We start from the raw sequence: 17770 nt of genomic DNA, 5'->3' as shown, positions 1-17770 counted from the left end.
CTTCAGGGGCATGTTTGAAAACATTTTTTCTTACGGGTTAAATCCCATTTAGCCAGCTCCTGCTACGTCCAATCAACACAGAAAAAAAAGTTGAATTTTGGATTGTTGAAAATTTGGTAGGTTGAATATTACCTCGTTTTATGAGTAATATTACATAAAAAATGTGTAAAATGTTAACCTGAACCTGAATATTCATCAAAAACTGATGAAAATTCATCATTTTCTGAGTTAAAATTGATCATTTTTTTTCGACACAAAATCTGCCACCATTTCCTGATGAATATTACCATAATTTTTTTTTCTGTGAAGCTCATATTTTGGATTTGGGCATAGTATGCCCACTGGAACAAACCTTTAAATGCCCGCCAAAAAGTCATACACAGCAAAAAAAAGTAGTAAAATGGCTGCGTGTAAAACTGCTTTGTGTAATCATTTTTATGTAATATTACACAGTTATTGCAGAACACCACTTTGCACTTTTGCCTAAGATCTTGTACACCCAAATTGTGTAATATCGCATTCGCGTCTTGTCTACTGTTGAGTTGTCAAAAGTTGCTCCCACCCGAAATCAAATCAAAACAAAGATTTGGTGGAGCGGCAAAATTTCAATTTTTCTTCGGTCAAAATCTGCAATTCAGGTTGTTTAGAGAGTGGAGGTAAATAACTATTGTGGTGAGAAAGTCTTGAATGAGTTTAAGCTAGTCAAAAACCGCTCAATAATCGAACCTGTTACAGAACGAAACAAATGCGAAGAGAAGGCGAATTCAGAGCGTCTGTTCCCCGATTACATCAAAAATTTCAAGCTGAAGTTTACCATCTACCCGTCCCCGGAGGTCTCACCGGAAGAAAGTCAATCTGACCGAGCCCCGAATGCCTTCATCGCTACCATCTAAACTAAGCGCACGATCAAGTTCGTCGGCAGGTGCCCTACCGGATACGAACTTTTTTCTCCAACCGTCGTCGCGGGAGGTGACCCCGCCAAAGTGCCGCGTGCCGTTTGCAAGTTGTCCAGCAAAACTGCCATCACCGAGGCAACGTTTCCCAGCAAGAACCTGGTCTGGAACCGACCGTTTTAGATGACGTTTCCACCGGAACGTACCGCCAGCTTCATCACCCATCAGAGTAGCTGATCGCCGGCAAGTCGTGGACAACTTCGCCCGTTGCCACTGCACTATCACTGCTCATCGATTCAAATCAATTCATCGTATTGTAAATACAAATATGGATGTAAAATAAATTTATTATCAATCAAAACGAAACATTTGACATTTACTTTGTAGAGAGAGCAATTCGACACCTATTTCAGGAAACAAAATAACCAAGAGTGTAATATTACACGTTTTATGGTGTACATGCAAAGTGTAATTTTAAGTGCTTTTTCTTACAAAGGTGATGTGCATGCTTTTGCATGCGATTTTACCATCCGATTTTTTGCTGTGTACCTATAAAATTTATCTCAAGATTAATTAATTTTTTAATTTATCTCAAGATTTTTAATTATTCGTTGGCTTGGAAAATAGACAACATAGCACCAAACCTCAAAGGTTTAAAGTGTTTTGGTACCAAACTAAACCAAAATTTACGTAAAAATATAATTAGAGTACACAGCAAAAAAAGATGAATTTTAGAATGTTGAAAATTTGGTAGGTTGAATATTACTTCTTTTTTGAGTAATATTACCTAAAAAATGTGTTAAAATGTGAACCGGATGAATATTTATCAGAAACTGATGAAAATTCATCATTTATTGATGTAACATTACGCTTCTTTTTACACAAAATCTGTCACCATTTCCTGATGAATATCACTATAATTTTTTTCTTTGTACGTCTAAAAAAATCAAATAAAATATTTCTGTATCAAAACTAAACTGATTCAGATAAACCGGTTCAATAGTTGTACCGGTTGAACATTTCTGGCAAAAAATGTATCATGAGACCTATCAAAATGTTTCAAATTGTCTAAAATGCCATTCTGTATCAAAACTGAACCGATTCATCCAACCAGTTCAATTGTTGTACAGTACAAACTTGGTTAATCGAATCACGAAGAAACAAAAAAAAGTTTTTTTTTTAAATTTCTCACTTTTTACATGAAATTCTAGTTTGCCGGCCCCATTTTAATTAAATTAGAGCTGAAGATTGTTACATTTGATTTGATTATTCGGAGATTGGATTATCCGAAGTGATTTTTTTCCGAGAACTTTAAATAAACAAGTCTGGGCTGTAGTTGGAATGTATCCGAATTGCCAGAAGAAATTTTGTATAATAGAAACGATTTCTAGCGCAGCATTATTTTCCCGTCATTTCTAACCTCTTTAAATTGCATAGAACTTTTCAGAAAATAAAGTCACATTACACAAATAATGAATGATCTTTTTAATTGGACTTTTTATTTTTGGAAATGTTTTAGATAAAAAAAATGGCACAAGTTGGTCAAACATTAGTAAGCAGTGTTATAAATTTTTCGAAAAAATCTTAATTTTTTAAAAACGTTGAAAAAGTCTAAAAAAGGAATTTTTAATATTATTTATAGATGTAAAATCAAATTTGTTATCGAAAAGTACGTTACATAAATTTATTTATCAATTTGAAGCCACCTAAAATTGAGTTTTGTAGAAGTCCATAACCAAGTTTTACTATCTTTTAAAATATGTTTTTTTTTTCAAAAAGATCAGTACATCAAAATAACGTAAAATTTCAAAGAGATACCCATCAAATATGCTTTCGGTTTGAGTAATTCTCCACCAACTTACACAGCAGTTGCCCCGATTTCTCTTAAATTTGCCTGAAACTAAGGTGTAACTTTTGTCCCCGATCACGAATCCGAGCTTTTCATTTTGCAATATTTCGTGACGGAGGGGCGGTACGACCCCTCCAAAAAGGACAAAAAATAACGTGTTTTTCAAAAATTTGCAGCCTGCAATGGCGATGGTTTTTAAATTTCGAATAAATGGGGCTTTTATGTAAAATTGGACGCCCAATTTGAATTCCGAAAAAAACGTATTTTTTATCAAAAAGATACAAAAATAGTATAAAAAATTCAGCCTTTTTTCGTTACCTGACTGTTTTATAAGGATATGTCATTTTATGGGATATTTCTGTTATCCCAGAAGCAAGGATGGAATAATCGCAAAAAAATCAATTTCGCTTGCAAATTTTCTTCACCCACGAAAGAGAGAGGAGGCAAATCACGCAAAAGAAAACCGCTCCCGAAATTCTCCAAGAAAATCAATCTGCTGATGATTTTTTGTGAATTTCCTTGTCAGCACCACACAAAAATATTTATTTCACTTTGTTTACACAAATTACCCATCTGAGCAATTCTCTACCAAAACCGGAAATGGATTTTATTTGTATTTTTTGATTTGGCTCAAACTTTGTGGGGGCCTTCCCTATGACCAAAGAAGCCATTTTGCATCATTAGTTTGTCCATATAAATTTCCGTACAAATTTGGCAGCTGTTCATACAAAAATGGTACGTAAATATTCGAAAATCTGTAACTTTTGAAGGAATTTTTTGATCAATTTGGTGTCTTCGGCAAAGTTGTAGGTATTGCTAAGGACTATTTAGAAAAAAATAGGTACACGGAAAAAAAAATTCCCGATTTTTTTATTAACTTTTTTTTCACAAAAACTCAAATTCCCAAAATACGTATTTTTGATTTTCGAGATTTTTGATATGTTTTAGGGGACAAAATCCGCAACTTTTGAGCTATAGAGAAACATGGTCAAAAAATCTGCCGCCGAGTTATGAGTTTTTGAAAAACTGGTGATTTTTGGAAAAAATCGAAATTTCATACATAAAATTTTTTTGACCTCATTTTTTTATGCAAAATTGAATTTGCAATCGAAAAGTACTCTAAAGATTTTTTGATAAAGGGCTCCGTTTTCAAGATATAGCCACCGAAAGTTTGATTTCAGCGAAATATTTGCAGTTTTTCGATTTTTAAAAATAGTGACCATGAGTGACCATTTTTTAAAATATTTTTTTTGAAAAGTTCAGAAAATTTGCTATAAAATTGTCTAAGAGACATTGAAGATTGGACCTCTGGTTGCTGAGATACAGCGGCTTAAAGAAAAAGAAACACGAAAATTGAAGTTTTCTAAGTCTCACCCAAACAGCCCACCATTTTCTAATGACGATATCTCAGCAATTAATGGTCCGATTTTCAATGTTATAACATGAAACATTCGTGAAATTTTCCGATCATAATATTCAAAGTTTGGCCCTTTTAAAATGTTAGTCTTGATTTAAAAATTTTCAAAATATTTTTTTCGAAAAGATCGGAAAATTTCACGAATGTTTCATGTTATAACATTGAAAATCGGACCATTAATTGCTGAGATATCGTCATTAGAAAATGGTGGGCTGTTTGGGTGAGACTTAGAAAACTTCAATTTTCGTGTTTCTTTTTCTTTAAGCCGCTGTATCTCAGCAACCAGAGGTCCAATCTTCAATGTCTCTTAGACAATTTTATAGCAAATTTTCAGAACTTTTCAAAAAAAAATATTTTTAGAAATGGTCACTCATGGTCACTATTTTTAAAAATTGAAAAACTGCAAATATTTCGCTAAAATCAAACTTTCGGTGGCTATATCTTGAAAACGGAGCCCTTTATCAAAAATCTGTTAAGTACTTTTCGATTGCAAATTCAATTTTGCATTAAAAATGAGGTAAAAAATTTTATGTATGAAATTTCGATTTTTTCCAAAATCACCAGTTTTTCAAAAATCATAACTCGGCGGCAGATTTTTGACCATGTTTCTCTATAGCTCAAAAGTTGCGGATTTTTGTCCCCTAAAACATATCAAAAATCTCGAAAATCAAAAATACGTATTTTGGGAATTTGAGTTTTTGTGAAAAAGGTTAATAAAAAATCGGGAAATTTTTTTCCGTGTACCTATTTTTTCTAAATAGTCCTTAACAATACCTACAACTTTGCCGAAGACACCAAATTGATCAAAAATTCCTTCAAAAGTTACAGATTTTCGAATATTTACGTACCATTTTTGTATGAACAGCTGCCAAATTTGTATGGAAATTTATATGGACAAACTAATGATGCAAAATGGCTTCTTTGGTCATAGGGAAGGCCCCCACAAAGTTTGAGCCAAATCAAAAAATACAAAAAATAAAAATGGTCGAAATCGGCCGGTTTTGTAGAGAATTGCTCATCTACAAAATGTTACACGTCATTTTTCGACGTGTGACGTTACACTTGCAGGTGTAGTAGTGAAAAAGATGTTCTGCCGAATAATCAAGATGATGATTTTTTTAGATTCTTTGTACCGATTTTTCGTGCGCGAGAGAGGAGAGCCATGCTCCCTTCGGATTTTTTTCTCTTGATGAACATCCAAAGATTTTCTTTTGAGGATGATTATTCCATCGCTGCCCAGAAGGGTCATTTTGTCATATACCTTGAAAAAAATCATTATAAAATTTCGCGTTTTTTTTTGTTAAATTTTTTTTTTTTACTTAAATCGAAGAAGGTTCCAATTTTGTATGAGCTGGTGGTTTCAAACGTAGATGTAAAATGGATTCTTTTTACATGAGGAATAATTGGACAAAGTTTCTTTAAAATCAAAAAATCCAAAAATTAAAACGTAAAGAATGACTTTTGTACAAAATAAGGTAAAATGTTCAAATCAATGAAGAGGGCAAATATTATCAGAATTGTTTGAAAAGTGCAACAAAACGTACAGAGCTTCTTTCAACCGACTTTTTAAACTAATCTTTTGCATCTTCATCTTGCCGTACAACCTTTATTATTATATTTTATTACGTGATACCCAACCTGCTAAAGTAATTTCATTTCATAATCCACTCGATGAAATCTGTTGACTGCGATTGTTGAGCAAACTTTTTCGTAAGGTGCTCAACCCGGCAGCAGAACCCCTTCTCAGGAGAAAGTATGCCAAACTTGTCCGTATGAGGTCCTGGTTTATCAGGACGTGGCTCTCGATACATCCCGACCTGCGATGATGATGTGCGGCAGAGTGGGTTGAGCGAGCCGATCAGCAAAATATAATAATAAAGTTTTTCCGCTCCAACTCCCTCCTCTCTCACTCGAGTTGGAGTGAGAAAACCACAATCGTTTTCCGGCGAAACTCGGTTCAGCTTTTGCGGTTCAGGACCTTCAATCCCCGCACTTGGTGATGGAATCTGGAGATTCTTTTAATGTGGTTTTCGGTTAGGGTGGGGAGAGGGATGCGATTCCGATTTCGTCAAATAGAGAGTGAGTGTTGTTATCAAACGATAAGTACGGAGAACCACTTGGCCTCTGGTGGAAATGAATGACGACCTTGCGGTCCTTGCGCGAGGAAAACTTTCTGTTGGTGGCCGTTGTTGTGCATGACTTAGGCCAGACAATGAGGGATGGATCGGATGGTTGCCAAGTAGCTTATTGGGTATTTTTCGGACGAAACCTCTTGATGTGGTGATGGCAGCGGCTTCAGCACCGACAAATTGATTATAAACTTGGGTGAAACTTTTCGGGTTCATTTACTTGCTGGGAGTGCGAATGATTGAAAGCTGTATGGGTAGAGAGAAACTTACCATGTCCACCTCTGATATTGGGCCCATACTTCGGACCATGATGTCGACCTCGATCACGGCAGGTGGGCCTGGAACAAATTGAGGAATAAAAATATCAAAAGAACTATTGAAACTTGTAAACTTGATCTGAACATATTTCAAATGCTAGAAAAATCAGGCAAAATAAATAATTATTCCATGTTCTGAAGTCTGCAACTGTCTCCCAGAAAACATTTTATCTTCACTTTCTCCAATGAAAAATCAATACGCTAAAAGAAAGTGCGAACCGTGAATTTGCCAAATTACTTCAGCGACAACCTTGGCTAGATGTCTGGCGTCAACGTCTGTTTTTGAGCTTCGCTCTATCGAAGGCCAATTGTTTGAAGGTCTCGGCCAATAGCAATCTGGTGATTGAAAACCGTGAATAGGGGGGAAATGATACGGATCATTTGGGATGGTGGGCCTAATCGATTCAGATTTTCCTCTGCTATCAAAATGAAGGGTAAGAAATGCTCAAGAAAACGATGGATTGCTAGCACAAAGAAAAAGCTCTTACCACCAAAGTCCGGCCGTATGCTATTATCATATCCGCGCAGTAAATTATCCAACAGTTCGGAGATGTTGCCGTGATTGTTCCGCTGGGTCAACCGGATGACGGCTTCTACCCCACTACTGCCGGAACCCGTCGGAGGGGCCCAGAAGAAAAAGGACGTCCCGATCCCGAACACGGCACTGCTGAACGAGCTGAAGATGATCCGGTTGATGGCAATGAATAAATTTGCCTTCATTATGCCGGTCCTCAGCGCTGTCGTGGCCGCCGTTCGGGGTCGCCAACGGTTGGTGGACCCGGCCATGACCAGGTCCTGGGAACACTGCTGCTACTTCTGGCAGGGAATCCTTGCTTTCCCTTTTTTTGTTGATTACTTTTGCCGGTTCTTCCCGTTCGGCTGCAGGTCCTCGGATGTCCGCTGAAAGGAGTGAGTCCGGACGAGTGGAAATGCAGATGATGGTCGCGATTATGCATCCGATAATGGGCTGTTGAGTGAGGATAAAGAAAGTAAAGAGATTAGTGTAATTTGTTGACTGAATCTTCCTATCCGAAGAACTAAATGTCGTACAAATTGCTGAGTTTCCAAATTACATATTTAATTCATATCCAGAAGTAACTCCCCAACCAGAACCCCATTCATAACTAGCTTCTGCTTATCTCGTAAAGGGCAACCACGGCAAAAAAAAACCCCTGTAACTTGCCCTAACGTTTAATCCCCACTGTGACTAAATTCGGAGGTGTGACTGCGTGCAGTTTTCCCTTTTGTCCTCACCGCCATATCTCTCGCCGGTGTGTGGTATTATCCTTGTTATCCTTGTTTGTACGCCACTGGCCATCGCCAACACCCACCCACCAAGGATTTCAGGTCGGAAAAACACTTTGCTTTCCGGTTGTCTGAGCTTTGTGAGTGTTGGCTGGTAATCAAAAAAAAGAGAAGGTCTCCTGGATTGAGCAAATCGTCCTCGATGCAGAAATGACTTTTGTTTTCTTTGCGGTGGCGGGTGAATCGGCGTTCAAATACACGTGATTCAGCGGCCTTTTGATCTGCTTTTGGTTGTGATGACTGGCTGTTAGCAGGAGTTGCGTCTGAGTTTGGTCTGGGCAAAGATGGTTGTACTTTGGATTAATTGCATGGAAGAAGTAAGGTGCTATCCATGAGACAAGTGTGAACTTTTTTAGGGTATTCTATTTCTTTTTCTAAATATTTATTGATGGCATTAATGATGGCTGCCAAATTTCGATATTTAAATTGCCATTTTTCTCGATACCATGCGCAATTTTTCCAGAAATTTTGCAAAGTTGTTTCTTAGGCTAATTTTAATTTATAATTTACAACATTTTGAAAGAAAACAAAAAAATGAGAAAAAATGAAAATACTTATTTGTAGAGAAGGTTCAAAATATACATAGATTTCACCAAAGATGCATTTTTTCAGTGTTGGTGTCCACAATTTTAATAAAAATCTGGAATGAATTCAGGATGGTAAATTTGTTTTCAATTCACATAAGTTTATTTTTTTTAGTTCACTAGGGACACATCCTAGTATTTAAAAAAAAACTTAATCAACAGTATATTGTTTGGAATTCATTTTCAAATTTTATTTTTCCATTTCAAATTAAATGAAACTGTTTCAAGAATTCCAGTTTTATTCAAATTCATGGACCACATTTCGAAAAAAACGACTTCTGGAACAATTTGCTCCTAAAAAATAAAAATTGAATTTAAGAACCACGGTTTTAACATTTGAATGAAAAAAGTGTTTAAAAATGCATTATACACCTGTCCAGTTGTTTTGCAATCCTTACTTTCCAAAATACCAAGTATTGACGAAAATTTATTTTTTTTACCAAAAATAAAGTTTTTGCGGTGCCTGTACATTGGAATATAAAAAAAAATCTAAATATTTTAAATTCAGCCCAAACATGCTAAATATGATTATCAATGCATAAAAATGCGTTTTAGATTGTTTTCAGTTGATTTGACTTTTATTTTCGAGCAATTCCAGCCCAAAACAGGATTTTTTAAGGTATTTTTTTCTCGACCCTTTCCGATTTCGATGAAACTTTGTAGACATGTTATCCTACGCTTATGTAAGCCATTTTTGTGTATATGGAGCCAGTTTCACTCGATAATGACATTTGAGAAGAGCGTAAGTGTTTTAAATATTTTTGTATTTCGTAATTTAAATATTGCTGTATCTCGAAGCCGTTGGTCAAAGACAAACTTGTAGGAAAATTGACGGGCTTTCCGAAAAAAATACACTGAAACAAAAAAACACTCTACTTTTATGAGATTTTTTTGATTTTTAAGTTTAAAAGTCAAATTTGAAGGTGAGCCCGCGATTTTTTTCGTTCGATTTTTTTGTGAAAATAGGCTAAGATGTTACAAAAAGACTCATGAAAAATGCAGGATGGAGCAACTCACCTAAAAAAATACAAAAATCATTTACTGAAACTGATTTTTTTAAAAGTGCTCTAAGCATCAAAATATGCAAAAACCGATAGTGGAAATCGATTCTCCAGGCAATTTTACATAAAAGTCTCCATATTGACCATTGTCCAAATCCTTGTGAAGTTACATAAACTTTCAAAAATATTTGCAACGGCCTAACCAAAGTCCCACAAAAAATGCACTTTAGAAGAATGTTTGATCAACTTTTTGCAAATGTTTGAGCCTATTTTTTCAAATTGAGTTTAAGTTAAATCTAGACAACATTCTAGAAAAATATATTATTTTTTACAAAAACGTCGATACCGTAATCCGATTATGATAGGCTTGAAACTTTTCCGCAAAATGAAGAGTACAAATCAAATACACCAAATACAATGGAATCATACTGCCCGTGGTAGAGAAGTGTTCAAAGTACTTCAAAAAAAAGTTTTCATTCAATTAAGCAAAGTTTAAAAAGTTAGTTATGTAACTATAGTAAAAAAAAAATGTTGATGAATAGCATTATTTTAATATTCTCGAAGAATTATTATTTTCTCAATGAAAATGAGTTTGAATCGAAAAACTGAATGCATTTTTGTTTTTTTTGAATAATTTTCCACTAGGAGAAGATTAATTTAGTTTGTAAAAAATAAATTCAAGATGTTTTTTGAAATTAAATTTTAAAAAATCTCCTGATTTATAGGCTTTTTTTTAGGTAGCACATGTTTCAGAAAGAAGATGAACACTTTTTATTTCGTGCTTCGAATTTAGTTTGAAATGAAATTTGAATTAATAGTTTTATAAACCAAACCAGTTTAAAACAAAATTTGGCAAGATTCTGACCAATAAAATTGATATTTTGTTTAAAATCACATAAAACTTTGTTAACCAAATAGAAACACTGATATTTTTTCTTAAACTATATAAGTAACCTAAGTGATGGTACATTAGACGTAACAACAATGCACAGTGGGCGAAATGGAACCCAAAATCGGACTTAATTGAACGCGGCTGGTTCCCTGGTATGAATAATACTGTTTCTTATGTAAAAAAATCCGGGGAATCGATTGGTGATGGTTTCATCCACCGCACGAAACGGCAAAGGGTCCATTTTGCCCCAATTTCCCATTTTTTAACATTTTTTCTTGAAAATCGGTCTGTATTTAGAGCGGAGGCTTTTGCGGCCTTCAAAATGCACTTAACTTTTGTGAAAATGTCCCAGAAATCCAGTAAAAATAACCACTTGCACCGCAAAATCATCTAGGGTCCATTTAACCCCAATTCCGCTATAAAAGCATTTTTGGCCGTTTTCAAATGTTAGGTCAGATTTGAAAAATCTGAAAATATTTTTATCGTAAAGATCAGACAATTTTACATAAGAATGACGATTTGCACTTGATAGTTTGACACATTTATGTTGATAAAAATTAAATGTATGTGAAAGGCAGTTTATTCTGCGTTTGGGAAAATTGGCCCAAAAGTGATTCTTCAATCTTTTTATTAAGTTTAATTTCTATATCAACATAAATGTGTCAAACTTTAAAGGGCAAATCGTCATTTCTATGTAAAATTGTCTGATCTTTACGATAAAAATATTTTCAGATTTTTAAAATCTGACCTAACATTTGAAAACGGCCAAAAATGCTTTTATAGCGGAATTGGGGTTAAATGGACCCTAGATGATTTTTGCGGTGCAGGTGGTTATTTTTACTGGATTCCTGGGACATTTTCACATAAGTTAAGTGCGTTTTGGAAGGCCGCTCAAAGCCTCCGCTCTTAATACAGACCGATTTTCAAGAAAAAATGTTAAAAAATGGGGAATTGGGGCAAAATGGACCCTTTGCCGTTTCGTGCGGTGGATGAAACCATCACCAATCGATTCCCCGGATTTTTTTACATAAGAAACAGTATTATTCATACCAGGGAACCAGCCGCGTTCAATTAAGTCCGATTTTGGGTTCCATTTCGCCCACTGTGCAATGTTTGTAAACATTAAATCTGATTTTAATAAGAAAAAACTATGACTATCAAATTCAACCTGACAACTATTTTTTTAAACACTACATATAGAAAAAAACTATTTTCCAAAAAAAAGTTCAAAGATTTGGTGTGGCCTACCCTACAGGTTTTCAAAATAATAATCTTGAGACAAACCTTATCAGTCAGTCTCTATTGCAAGTTTCTGCTCGAACCTAGAAGTCCGAAGGCTTGAATGGGGAGAGCACCCAAACCTCTTTCTACTCCAATGAACCTTCCACCCCAGTGTTTGAACTGACGACCTTCGGATTGCGAGTCCAATCGCCGCCAGCGATTCCACCGGAGTAGGCTTGGTTTGGTGTGTTGTTTGTATTTATGGCATGGAGACGACTCCTACACCTGGAATGACTTAACGGCCTAACAACAAGGCCGGGACCGACATTTTACTTCCTCATCCGATGGAAGGTTGCAGCAGATGGTAATCGAACCCAGAATCATCCGCTTACAGAGCGGACAGCGTAACCATTCGGCCACGCACAGCCACCCCCTACTCTTTCCCTACTCTTCGCTAATAAAGCTCAACAAAGGACAGTGCGTCTCCTTCAAATTTCCACGTTGTTTTGCCTTCCCAAATCCACTCAATCCACCCGTTGATGGATTAACCCGGTGTCGTATCGTGGCGCGCACAAATGGGAAAAAGTTTGTCATGTAAATTTAAAGTGCATGTTTAACTCGTAATGAGAACACACACAAACAAAACTTAGCGCAACAAACAAACACACAAAAAAAGCGAGTAGCGCTATCTCGTCCAAGAGTCAACATTATTTATTTCGTTCCGTTCGGTTGAGTAAGAGTGTTTTGTCAACTCGAACTTTTCTCCTCTTGGTCGTTGTCGTCGTCGTCCTGGCGTTTGCGACCCCCGGAGGGACTGTTCGCGAGTCCAGGGTTGAGCTTTTTTGTGTGTGTGTGTGTGGGGAGAAAAAGTTGGCTGCCCTTGCGAGTTGGGTGAGCGGCAAAGCGCAGCAAAGTGAAACTTTCGTGTTGTCCCCGCGGGCCTCCTCGCTTTGCCGAGTGCCGAGGAGGGCTATAAAAGTTGAATTAAATATTTACACATCACATTTGTGCACTTTAATTACACTTGTTGGCACCGAGTTTCATTTAGCGAGGCTGTGTTTGTATGTTTCCGGGACTTTTCACTTTTCCTGGAAGACGGAAAATAGCTACGAACTTGTTTCTGCGATTATTATAATTTCAATGACACAGAAGGAAAGTATCGATAACCAATAAATCTCCAACCAGGCCGACTTTGTCCAGCTGATTCCGAGAGATTGCGGGAAAAACAGACCACAAATAGATGAAAGAAAAACATTCAATCCGGTCGCAACAGTCAACACGGTCAAATAAAGGAAGAAAAAAGAGTGTCGGAAAATGGCGCAACAAATGATTATTTTTCCCTCCTTTATGGTGTGCCAGTTATCGGAGAGGAAAAGCGAGAAAAATCGCCTCCAGATTTTGTCGCCTTCAATTATGCCACCACTTGTATGTTTTGTGGTGTATTGAATGATGGATTACGAAGGCTGGTAGTCTACACTTTGCACGATAGAGAGTTATTGATTCTTCGAGATAGGATAGATTAACTATTATCAAGATCAATTATTTTTCGCAAACGAGTTTTTTTTTTAATTTCTTGATTTTATTTGAATGAACATCATTTATATATTTATTTGAAAAAGAAAATGAATCCACGATATGAAAATGTATTCGTCCCCTGATTTTCATGATTTGATTTATGTTTTTGTTTATGAAGGAAGAGACAAAAGAGGAGTCCTCAAGATATTCTATCGATTCCTAAGGGACAATAAGTTATTTTGCATAATTGATTTCTTCATATATATTTGAGAGCTGTCTATAAACAAGTGCTACACAAACATTCATAAAATCGTATCTTGAGAAGGGATTTTCTGATCGATTTGGTGTCTTCGGCAAAGTTGTTCAGTTATGATTAGGACTATATGCAAGATAAACAGGAAACGGAAAAAGTGAAGTATTAAACTTTTTATTATTGTTTTTCAAACCTAATCCTCTTCATATTTTGTTTTGTGTGTTTAAGGCCGATGCAAATATTTAAAAAAGTTTTTGTCCCTCGGCCCTGGCTGAGGTCAAGGGGGGGGGGGGGCAAAAAAATAAAAAAATATAAAAATTTAAATAACAAGCCATAGTCTTCACATTTAAATAAAAAAAGTGTTTTAAAATGCATCTTACACTAGTTCAGTTGTTTTGCAATCATTTGTTTTCAAAAAATCTAAGATCTGACAAAAACAAAAATTGTTTCGAATTTTGTACCAGCCTAATAGGTTTTAGTGAACAAAAAGTGAAATTTTTTGAGCTTTTAGGTTTTTGCCAAGTTATGATTTTTTTGAAAAAATAGTGATTTATGGAAAGTATGGAAATTTACCTGAAAATAAAATTTAAATTCAAAAGGTACTTTCGTGAAGTGTAAACAACTAAACTAGTGTAAAATGCATTTTAAACCACTTTTTTCATTCGAATGTTGAACTATGGTTTGTTAGTTCAATTTTTATAATTTTTATTTTGTTGCCCCTTCCCCCCCCCCTTGACACTGACCGGAGTCGTGGGACATTTGCACGGCCAAATCTTTAAAAAAAACCAAAGACTTTATCGATTGAAAATTTAGTGCCGAATCATTTTTCGTCGTTTTGACTTTTTCAAGGCTTTATCTCAGCAGCAGAAAAATTGTAGAAAATTTTCTCAGCTTTTCTAATATATTGATTTCAAAGTGGGACGAGAATGGATACTATTTCGAAAAAAACAGTAAAAACGGTAAATTTTAGCAAAAAATAAAAAATGTAAACGATATTTGATTGATTTTGTTGTTCGATTTAAATTAAAGCGTTAAATTGAATTAAAATTAACTGAGAAATTAATAGTTTAGAACATAGACATAATACAGCGCTTTGGCCCCCTTTTGGGTCGATTTCACGAAATTTCATTTTTTTTTGTTTTTTTTGGATAAAACCTGGGTGCTGAATAGCGGTTTGTAAAACGGCCTCAATTTTGAACTGTCAAAGTGGAATCAATTTACGGTTCACCAAAAGAAGAGATTATTGTTATCGATCATTAAAAAAATGTTTTTTTTTTGCAAGAATAAAAAAATGTGTGGCTTATGGAACCTGGAGGTGAAGTCAAGAAATCTTAAGAAAATTGAAGGCGAGATCGTCATTTTTTTATAATTATGAATGGAAGTTGTTTACGTAGTCGATGCGGTTGTATCCATCCAGAAGCTGTCTTCATTGTTCGATTCCGTTTGAAAACCTACTGGTTTAGTGGAAATCTGCTTGTAGGATCAGCTTCGCTAGAATAAGAGATGTTTTTTTTCGCAGGACAAGAAAGACCTGCAAGATTCCAAAATCAGCCAAAGAATTTATCATCATCACCCGTAAAAAAAACTCTTCTAACCGATCAAAACATAAAAAAACACAGTTTTCCAGCAAAAACTAGGCAAAATAAAACACACTACTACTGATTATAAAATAGCTCATTTGCCAGAGAAAAACGTCATGCTTGTGCTTGAACAGCCTACTGCTTTGTAGATGTAAACAAAGTTGAATAATTCGAAATCACGTTACGCATTCTCTTTATTCATCACCCAGGATAAAACTATTAACCGGATTCTTGATGACTAAAGAAGAGAATTTGAATGTTTGTTTCTTCATACATGTCTCAAATAACTTGTGTGGTTGATGGAAAAATTTAATGTAAATGTTCATAAATCAGTAGCCTGTTACGTAAAACGAAAACATTTTTCTTATTTTTTATGTCAAAACGAAAAGTAATCTACAACAATTAGAAGAATTATCACCGTTTTCGTGAAACAGGCACCTAAAGATTGATTTTGAAGAAAAATCTTAAATTTGGAAAAACTACGTAAAATACGCCAAAGTGATATAGAATTTTTAAATCTAAGATGGCGGCCAAAATGGCGGTGATGAAATATTGGGAAAATGATGCAGTTTTTAATTAAATATGCAATCAACTAATCAATTAGGTTCGCTAAATTCGAATTTGGAGTTTCTAAATAGTAAGAAAATAATAACAACATGCGATTTTTTGCTAGTGATTTAATTAGCCGAAGTCGCATACAAACCTCCAGATCTTCAAACATCAGATAGTAGAAAATTCGGATAATCGAGACTTTGGATAATTGAGTCTAAATTTTACTACCTTTGACTGCTTATATCTAACAATATTTAATTCAAAGAGTTTATACAATACTGGTCATTTCCATTCTGAGATACAACCTCTTAAAATTGAAGAAAGGTTGAGAAAGCTTTTTAAGTTGGTTTAGAAAATTAATTCTTTGTTTTTTTTTTTAAATTAAATTTCTGTAACAGTTTCACTATGAATTTGGCTGTAAAACATTGATGAAAAAAAATCTTCATTCGGAACAAATTGTTACTTGATAATTCACCAATGAACACTGAATTGAAATCATGCCATATTTTATTGTTTTGAAATTTGTTGAAATCCTTCATGTTAATATCCAAGGCAACATCTCTTTGTGTTCTTACCTGGCTACTGTCTACAAACTGCTCTTTTCTCTACATATTTGTTCACAGTTTCCTTCACCCGTCATCTCCCATCCAGCACATTCCATCCATCCCGTTCCGATGCTGCACTTTCGGTACAATGCAAATAAATCCTTCCGCTTGAATGCAAATTTCCCATCGCTCACACATTCACTCACATTCGCACAGTGTCTACATATCCTTGCTTCCTCCATAGTGTTCTGGATGCAACGCGATTTTCTTGCTCGAACTAATCCGGTGAATATACTGGAAAAGCAGATAAACTATTTCCATGCTCCTGCCTCCCAGCCCCCTACTTTTTGGAGTTATCCACCCACAAATCCATCATCAGCTCTGACTTTCCTCGCCACGCCAGATCTGGTTCTGGGGTTTGGCCGGATGAAAATCAGTTTGGGTATTTGGCCCTGATTTCCATCCGTTAGGATTGCTACCAGCAGCGACTTCCCATTCTGTCGTCGTAGGCGTCTCACTGCCTTCCGGATTAAGATTCTGATACGACGCGAGATAAATCTGCGCGCTGAATGAATTTTCGGATTGTGTGGTTTTCTTACATGCTTTTTCTGCCAAAGTTTGACACAGTTGAAAACTCTGAATAATATCAAAACATTTACTAGACACAAATTTTAATTTGAGGACAAAACATTTAAAATAAAATGGTTTAAAGAAAGATGTTTTTTTTCTGAGTAAGGATATTCCACCTTGAAGATACAACACGTGGCATAGCCCACACGTGGTGATCCACGGAGTTCATACCGTAAGCCTGATGGGAGAGGGGCTGGCTGCCGTCAAGCTGGGATCAAACATGCAATTTCCCAACCTCCCCCCCGACAGTGTGCTGCTGATGCTGCTGAGTGAGCTACTTTCACCTCGCTAACTGTGCACGGGAAAGGTGTGCGAACTTCAGCAGACGTAAAGCATCCCAAGATTCGATTTTTAAACGACATCTCGTTTCCGATCCGCTAACGAGTTTAGTCGTATTTTATTTCTGAATGGAGAGATGGTCCCCGAACGGTGGGAAAACATGAGGCTTTTAGAAAGTATACAAAATCATTCTAGAATTTTTTTTTTGCAATTTCGTTGTGTAATTACGTACTTTTTCTAAAGACGAAACGGCCTACCTTTCATCACCAAAAATAACAGTACTGAATAGTACTTTTTGCAATTCCGTCGTGAAACTACTTACTTTTCCTGTCATTCTTGAACGAAGAAATAGCCTACTTTTCTGTACCAAAAATAACAGAATCGAATAGCAACACTTTTCAAAATAAATGCTGAAAAGTTCTACTTTTCAGCACTCTTCGTATTCATCCAACTCGGTGAACCTCGTTGGATAAATGTACGACTCGTGCTGAAAAAATCCTCTTTTTGCAACTTGTTGCATAAACTACTATTTCAGCATCTGAAAAGTCTACTTTTCAGCACTTGTATCAAAAACTAATACTTTTCGATACTGTTTGGGAGTTTGACACTTATCTTGAGGTCAAATTGTCAAATTTTACAGTCTGTTTTTTTTTTTTCAGAACCGTTTTGACATAGCTAATAACATTCCAAAAATGTTTTTGAAGTAAATTCGACAAATATTTAATTGTTTACGCAAATAAACAATACTCACACAAATTATTTCAAATAAAGCTTGATTTAAAGCACCGTTCCACCGTGACTTCACTCC

The 17770-nt window shown here is 35.6% G+C and overlaps 1 protein-coding gene across 1 annotated transcript in view; it reads right to left on the bottom strand.

The window, feature by feature from the left end:
• The window catches only part of LOC6038349 (gamma-aminobutyric acid receptor alpha-like), a 94136-nt gene that overhangs the window by 31082 nt on the left and 45284 nt on the right, over window positions 1-17770 (bottom strand). Inside the window, exons 2-3 of the mRNA XM_038256649.1 lie at window positions 7094-7572; window positions 6559-6626 (exon numbers count right to left, since the gene is read on the bottom strand). Of these exons, the coding sequence (XP_038112577.1) occupies window positions 6559-6626; window positions 7094-7391 (366 nt within the window). The 5' untranslated portion in view covers window positions 7392-7572. The remainder of the gene's footprint in view (window positions 1-6558; window positions 6627-7093; window positions 7573-17770) is intronic.

The sequence above is a fragment of the Culex quinquefasciatus genome, chromosome 2 (assembly GCF_015732765.1).
Source record: "Culex quinquefasciatus strain JHB chromosome 2, VPISU_Cqui_1.0_pri_paternal, whole genome shotgun sequence".
Classification (NCBI taxonomy): domain Eukaryota; kingdom Metazoa; phylum Arthropoda; class Insecta; order Diptera; family Culicidae; genus Culex; species Culex quinquefasciatus.
Note: the sequence above shows the minus strand (reverse complement) of the source record. Positions and strands in the feature narration are given on the sequence as shown.